Source organism: Solanum stenotomum, unplaced genomic scaffold, assembly GCF_019186545.1.
Source record: "Solanum stenotomum isolate F172 unplaced genomic scaffold, ASM1918654v1 scaffold37042, whole genome shotgun sequence".
Lineage (NCBI taxonomy): Eukaryota > Viridiplantae > Streptophyta > Magnoliopsida > Solanales > Solanaceae > Solanum > Solanum stenotomum.
In genome coordinates this window covers 25031-32829 of record NW_026034218.1, presented here as the reverse complement: position 1 = coordinate 32829, position 7799 = coordinate 25031, and the positions used below count along the sequence as shown (strand labels likewise).

The 7799-nt window shown below is 35.3% G+C and overlaps 1 protein-coding gene across 1 annotated transcript; it reads right to left on the bottom strand.

The window, feature by feature from the left end:
• Positions 1–696: 696 nt before the first annotated feature.
• LOC125852552 (uncharacterized) lies at positions 697–6108 on the bottom strand. Its single transcript, XM_049532275.1, has 5 exons — positions 5787–6108; positions 5512–5660; positions 2131–2292; positions 1268–1383; positions 697–918 (listed from the first exon to the last, which is right to left on the bottom strand). Exons 1-5 carry the CDS (start codon positions 5968–5970, stop codon positions 891–893), a joined length of 639 nt encoding a protein of 212 aa, XP_049388232.1. The 5' UTR covers positions 5971–6108; the 3' UTR covers positions 697–890.
• Between the last annotated feature and the right edge of the window lie 1691 nt (positions 6109–7799).

The following is a 7799-nucleotide window of genomic DNA, read 5'->3' as shown; positions in this document are numbered from 1 at the left end:
CTATAGTAAATTGCTTGATAAATAAAATTTGACTTTTATTTTAATTTTAATTTTTTGCTTTATACATATAAGAAGTACTTGAAAATTAAAATTACTTGTATCGGGTACAAATGTTATTATTGATACATAACCTCAATTATTTCAAATCTAAATCAGTATGAATTTGATTTTAACTTTCACGATAGAATGTAATTAGCACCTAGTTTATTGAGGTTTATGTACTTTATAACTCCTTTTTTTATTCACACAAACACAGCAGCTAATACTACTCGTCTACTACTCCCTCTGTCCTTAATTACTTGTCCATTTTGACAAATCAAGAAAGGACAAAATTTTTTTACCTATTATACCCTTAATTAATTACTTTAAAAAAGGTAGAACTTTTTGAAAATCTTAAGTTTTTAATTCATCCACTCATAATTAATGAAGGTAAAATGATAAACTCACTATGTCAATAATTGTTTCTTAATAAGTGTGTCAATTCAAAAGTGAACAAGCAATTAGGGAGAGGGTACTAATAATAATAAAAAGCGCTTACTTTTTTGTCCAAAAGCTTAGCGGAACATGCAATAAAAATATCTTCTTTTACATGGCGTCACTTTTCCCATATTAAGAATAATACAATAACTTTCTGAGAAAATAGGTATTCTAACCTCGGAGATTGAATTTAGCTAGTTCCAAAGTATACATCTAGATCTAGTTTTTATAAGCACGAAAAGAATAGTTCAATTGATGAGTTTTGATGTGCATTAACGATCAGATTTTACTCCATTGATATTATTAAATGACACAGCAAATGATTGACTTTCGACAAAAGAAAAATGTCATCCAACCATATAAGAATTTCTTGTTTTGGACATGCCTGCTCTTCATCTTTAGCTATTTGTCGATTAAAATGTTGAATCCTTCCCGCAACACCTACATATACCACAACACCAAGACAATAAGCACAAAACGTGAGGACGTAACACAAAAAAAAGAAAGAGGAAAAGACCGATCACAGCAGATTTAGAGAGACCCTGAGAACATAATTATAGTGCATTAAATATTTCGAATATCCAATGAACTACAGAAACTGTCAGCAAACATATTCATGGATGGTTTGTAGTCATTTGTGTACATGATTGATCATATAGCTTTTTTATTTGGAAATAGAGTTTGTTAAGTTGGTATTTAATAAAAACATCTCATTTCCTTTCCTTCTCTAAGGAATTCAAAACATCGAGAAATAGCTATTCATGTTCAACAATAAGAAAAGTTTAAGAACCTTTTGTATCTCTTCTTGGAACCACAAGGACAGAATGCATTCCTACTAATTTGCCCACTCTTAGCCATGTTTGATCGTGCAACATCCAGCGGGGATGAACCCATCAACTTTTGAACCTATATATCAGAAGAACCTAATAAGAGTATGTCAACATCATATAACCATGGAAAAGGAAGCACCAACAGTAGAAGATATTATATGTGTTCTTTTCTCATGCTCTATAGAGACTCTGCAGAATCCAAGTATTGGAAGAGGAGTATCTTAACTACTGCTTAATTTCCAGTACATCCCGCATGGACCAGAGAGAACAAAAACATACACACTGCACAATGTTACACATGCACCCAAATTACTGGCACTACAGCTGAAAATTTCTTTTCATAGTATGCACATATATGCTTATTGCATATCTGTACAATGCAACCAAAAATCTCACCCAGAAATTAAAGAATCAAACAACCAGAAAATCAGAAATGGTGTATAGAAGATTTAAAATATAAAAAGGTAAAAAACAAAAATATTACTCCTTTTGTCCCATTTTCTGTGAAGAAGTTTGACTGGACATGAAGTTATAAGGAAGTACCATATGTGCCCTTTCTACCAACAATAAAACTAGAGACGGTAAGAGTTCCATGTGTCTTTTCATCTTTCTCTCTCCCTATAATAATGTCATATCTTATAAGAAATGGAGTCCCGATAAATCATGCCATTAAAGTTAAAATGATTTCATGATTAAATAGTTTTCAAGCATAGATAATGCACCAATCTTTTTGGAACGTCCTAAAAAAGACCGTTCTTGGAGGAAGCTAAGAAAAAAAGTGAAGATGCCACAGAACAGCAATCTGAAATGCAATAAACAGTACCTCGGCCATGCTCTTTGGCAATGGCTTCCCTTCTTCCTTCATCTTCTCAAGTTTCATTTGTGCTTCTTTTGCCCAAGTAAACTTTGCCAACATATTCTCGACATCAACTATGGTGCACTTGCAATGTTTTGCTGCCTGTTGCTTTTGAATTGTTTGAAGATTCTATTAAAAAAGAACAAAAAAAATTAATGAAAAAAAGGGCTTCAATAGGTTATCCAAGTCTATTCACATTAACAGTTTTCTTCCATCTCTCCTACACATGACTACTAGCTTACTAAGATTGTCTTTCACATTATTTACTGATCTATTCTTTTTTTTTAAAATTGGTAACATTGGTATTGAAAGCACTAGAGCAGTGCGGAAGCCATATTTACATAGAACATATCACCACAAGTCCACAACCGAACAAACTCCTAGAAACAATTACAGCTACCCTATCAAATCTACTAAAGAAACCTCCTCCTCTAATAAGCATTCTTTACACCAAAAGTGGAACATTATCCTGCATATGACTGCCCCTATCTTAAAGAACTCTGGAGTTTCTCTCTTTCCAAACTGTCCACTATATACAAGCATTTACTAATATATTCTATTTGTTACAAAAGGAGTTTCTTTTTATTTCTTTGGGTTAAGTTATGTGAAATTTCATTTAAATGCACAAAGAAGGTGCACAATATTTTACATAAAAGGACTTTGAATTACCCTTCGGGGTGGCCCAGTGGTTTGGGCTTGGGACTTCCATGTTGGAGGTCTCAAGTTCGAAACCCCCTGCCAGTCGAGCTCGTCGCACCGGGATTGCCTAGTGCGGGTTACCTCTCCTATTTGGTTTGCGAGCTATTGCATAGGAGCGGGGTTTCACCCTGTGCGCACCCAAAGGGTAGCGGTTATGGGTTTCCCTTGTCATCAAAAAAATAAAAGGACTTTGAATTCCCTTTTTCCACTGTAGGGAATCTATAAATCCTTCACAGTTGCATAAATAACTAAAGTCATGTACCGCTATAAGTTCAGACTTTGTAAAAAATTAAATCTAAAGCAAAAAGTAGCTGTGATTTCTCTTCAAATATTTATTATTTCTTTCCCTCCCCACTGTTCATCAAAAAATACATGCTGTTTCTGCCTGTCATGTCTTCATTTTTCAACTTTTTTCCCTTGCTAGCTTTCAGCTGCTGCCCTAACTGATCCTGGCAAGACCTAATATGCTCCAAGTATGTTTAGGAACACACACCTGAATTCCCAAGCATAACCACAGTGCAAAGTGACCAGGGGTTTCTGTAGTTCTCAAGCACAGAAAACAACTCCTACAACAATTACCCCTCAATCCCAAACAAGTTGGGATCAGCTATTATGAATCCTCAGTTCCTCACTGTCCATGTTATTCCATTTAAACTCTTCTCATGCCGATATTATGTAAATACAAATAAAATCCTCTTCTCTACACATTCCAAGTAAGACAAGCTTCATGCATAACTATTCACTCAAAACATGTTGCTTTAGTGTGGAAAAGGGCTTTTGACCTCCATACCATATTCCATGGCCAACACTGTTCCATTTCCTCTGTTCTATGTAAGCTGTTGTAACATGATTTAACAGAAAATATAGCATTTTTGTTTGGTCTGCTTCTAAGAATCAGAGTTATCGTGCAGCTCCTTCTATTTCTCAATTATGCATATTAGTTGAGTGGCAGTCTACCTTGCAGTCATTAGATAGCTCCTGACATAAGTTAGGTCCCCATCTCCCAATATGCATACAATAGTTGCATTCTGATTCATCACAATTTTGTAGAGATATGAGAAGCTTCGCCTAACGGATTTCTCTTCATTCCATTCATCTTGCCACATCCTAGTCTTACCCTCTAAGAAAAAATTGATTAAATATTGGAACTCCTTCCCGGTGCTTTCTTATATTTTTAGAGAGTCCTTTCCAAGCGCTTGGTTGTTGACATTTATAAAGTCCTTACCTGTTTAGAAAACACTTCTCTTCCATCTCTCCTACACAAGACTACTAATTTAATAAGATAAAATGTGAAAGGTTTCACCTCGGTTTATAAAAATACTTCATGAGGACTCATTATTTATGGACAAGTATTGTAAAACTCTGCTTCAGACTTTCAGTGCACCAAGAAAGTGAAAAACATCTACATAGAAAAGAACTCTGAATTCACTTTTAGCACTACGATGAATCTATTTAACCCACAAAAGAATTACACAATGAACAAAAGACATGTTACACCAATTAAACGCTATAACACCTATACTTCAAGCAAAAAATAGTCATGACTTTGTATTCAAAAGATCTATGAATTCTTTCTTTGGACATTTAGCAAAAACTATTTGTTGGTGTACTGTGACTTTCATGCGTGTCTGCTTCTCCTTTCAACTTTCGGCACTTGCCAGCTTTCAACTGTGTAGTTAGCTGATCCTGGCATAAACAGCTACACTCCAAATATGCTTAGGAACATACCGGATGTCCCAATTATAATTACAGTGATATGAATAGGTGATATGGCCTTTCATATTTCTCCAGCGCAATAAAAACCTGTTGGACAAACTAACCTATTTTCTACAGGTTGCACTGAGTGACAAAGGCCGCAGACATAGCAATTCATTGTAACCATGCTGTTCTAGGAGAAGCTTTTGACCTCCATTTCATTTTACATGGGCAACGTTGTTCATTTCCTCTGTTTGCATAAACTGTTGTAATATCATTTAAGTTTGTCATGTAAATTAATAGAAACTATTATCGATTTCTTCTGGTCTCCACTTCAAAGAATTAGGTCTATTGCCTAGCACCTTCAATTCTCAATTCTGCATAAAGGTTGAGCAGATTTATCTACTTCCTGATCAAATAGGTTCCTCCTCCCAACTGCACTTTACAATACTTTATTATGTGCCTAGAGGAACTAAAACTTTAAAACAGAACCAGACCAACATCAACGGTTACCCCTAAAATCCATCATTCAACTCAACACTCCTAGTCAATCACTTTTTTTTTTTTTACAGGGTAAAACCCCTGCTCCTATGCAATAGCTCGCAAACCACCTAGGAGAGGTAACCCGCACTAGGCAAGCCCGGTGCGACAAGCTCGACCCAGAAGACAAACCCCTTGCTTTCGCGCATAGGGTAAAACCTCCGCTCCTAGTCAATCACTTCATAGGCATGTTTATAACAAATCCAACTGCTTTATGATTCCAGAACTGATATAAGGATTCCACTTAGCTAGAATCCAAAGAAACAAAAAGAAAACCAGAGGGAACAGTTCAGGTACAATAACTACATAAAATATTTGTTAATACTTATTAGCTAAACAGCTTGGCATTTAATTAGATTACTACAGGATCGACCATACTAAAATGGAGAGAGATGAAGTAAATGGGTATAATACCTCTCCAGTGGGATCCAATGCACCAAGATATTGAAGTATAGCCTGCTGCTTCTCAAAAGCATCAGCAAATGTAACTTCACTACCTCTCCCTACTACATACTGCTTCAGAGTCCCCAACTTCTTTGCTCTGCCCAATTCATCCGCAAATCCTAAATTCAAACAGAGTGAGTACACAATAACTTAAAAAAACTAGAATCTCGAACACATAAACTTCAAATCCTGATTGAAGCCAATAATCTACATTTACTATGGTTAAAGTGGTGTAGAAAACTTACGAAGGAGAGTGAATGACTCGGAAATGGGTACTTTGGCGGCATCAGGGGAGGTTTTTTGGCCGGTGAATACACCTTTAATATTGTTGATCCATGAACCATGGAGTTGCGTTGTGGAAGAAATCCATCTGTGAGAGATTGATGATGAGTTTGAGCAGTAAAACAGTAGGGTTCGAGGACGAATCATATATGAATTACTTCGTGTTCGTCTCTTTGATTTGCTATCTGTTTTTGAATCAGAAGAACAAGAGACTGATGACTGAGGGGTTTAGTTAGGGATTCATAGAACGACGTCGCTCCGATAAAAATTGAGAAATTAGAATGCCTAGAGAGTATTTTTTTATTTTTTATTGAATTCTCTTTCATATATGTTCATGAACAAACCTCCGTAAGGTCATTTAGTGTAACATCGAGATTATTTCCAGCATAAATAAAAAAGACACTTATTTGTGCATAAATTGGAAGACCATCATTAACGTGTAGATATCATCGTGAGACTTGGAGATGATAGTAGTGTTAATTTTAGTGACAGAATCGAAATTAGTAATACTCAATTTCACTTAGAAGTAGAGTACATGTGCATGTATTTGAAAGAGTTGCATTCCATACTTGTTGTCCTTTACTCATTCCTAATTTTGCTTGGCTAATTTCAATACCAGGATTGCACATGGAACTCTCAATGCCTTCATACATAAGAGCAAGACAAAGCACTAAACAAAGAACTTTGATGGATGTTGTCATTGAAAATTTTGTGCTAGCAATCCTTAAGTGAAGTATTGCTTTTATCTAAATTATTAGAGAGTTCTTCTATAACTCACCAAAAACATAAAAGTAGCAAGACTAGGAGAAAATACCATAAATAGTCCATAGGTCTAAAATAGTCCTTTTTAGTATAGATTTTTAACTATTCAAAACGTTATTAAGTTTGGTGTCTTAACTATTCACTTATCGGTTTTTGTTCTTTTAAGTATTATGATGTTGTTCAGCCAACATAACATTTCATTTCATTTGCGAGAAGGAAATGAGAGGAACTTCCAAGTTCCAACTTGAATGGAAAGCTCTGTTTCTTAATGATGGTAGCATCCAAACCAACTTGCCCACTTAATTGATAGTTGTTTCGATCAAGATCTGTATAAAGGTTCTAGTTTATTTATGGTTCAACTAAGGTACATAAGAAATGTATTGAATCGATTCTTTTTAATAAATAGATCCGATAGCAACACCATGTAGACCCCGAGAAATTAAAGAAAAAAAAAATAAAGGAGATCTAATATAATTCCAAATACCTAAATAATGATATTTATTTAAAAAGTATCCATAAATAGATACACATCAAAGAAGTTAAAGCTAAAAAAATTGTACTCCATGAAAATCAGATACTACTCAGATAAGATGGCACTGCAAGTTTGCGGACACCATATACAACCCAGCAAGCCTCAAAAAGATACAGAAGGAAAAGCAGTTGTAGGTTGGTCTTGTACTTGACTTTTGGTGGTTCACATGGATAGATTGATGAACAAAAATTTTCAGAAGTAGCAAACAAAGGAACATAAGAATTCATTGAAGAACCTCACCGATCACTGTCGTTTGTGAGAATATATCCATACAATTGTAGCCATTATTGTTGTTAAAACACCAGGGAAGAAAGTGAAAGAAAAACAAGAAGTAGATAATCAAATGAAGGATGGGGAAAAGTGAAGAACCTTTTTCCTATACCTGCAACTCCTGTCGCCTCAGATTAAAAAAATGATGTAGGAGTCAATGAAATGGTTGAAAACTATGGCAAACTAGAGTTCAAATCGCAATAGAGAGAAAAATATGTTACTCAGTACCTGTGTCGATATAAAGTAGACATGTATTCAGTAGTATACTCGAGGTATTCACAAGCTCGACATAAGCACTACCGTTATCACAAAAACGGAGCACCCCCATGCACAAAGCACTCCCGCGTTAGCAGGGTCCATCGAAGGGGTGTGATGTAGCTGCATTATCTCAAGAAAGGAAAAAAGTAAAAAC

What these genes read in the sequence shown, in the direction of transcription:
- LOC125852552 (XM_049532275.1), bottom strand. Translation starts at nt 5,970, where the DNA reads ATGATTCGTCCTCGAACCCTACTGTTTTACTGCTCAAACTCATCATCA. An exon ending in TGCCAAAGAGCATGGCCGAG is followed by an intron (nt 1,384 to 2,130) that starts GTACTGTTTATT and finishes TCTGATATATAG; the next exon opens with GTTCAAAAGTTGATGGGTTC. An exon ending in TCCAAGAAGAGATACAAAAG is followed by an intron (nt 919 to 1,267) that starts GTTCTTAAACTT and finishes TGGTATATGTAG; the next exon opens with GTGTTGCGGGAAGGATTCAA.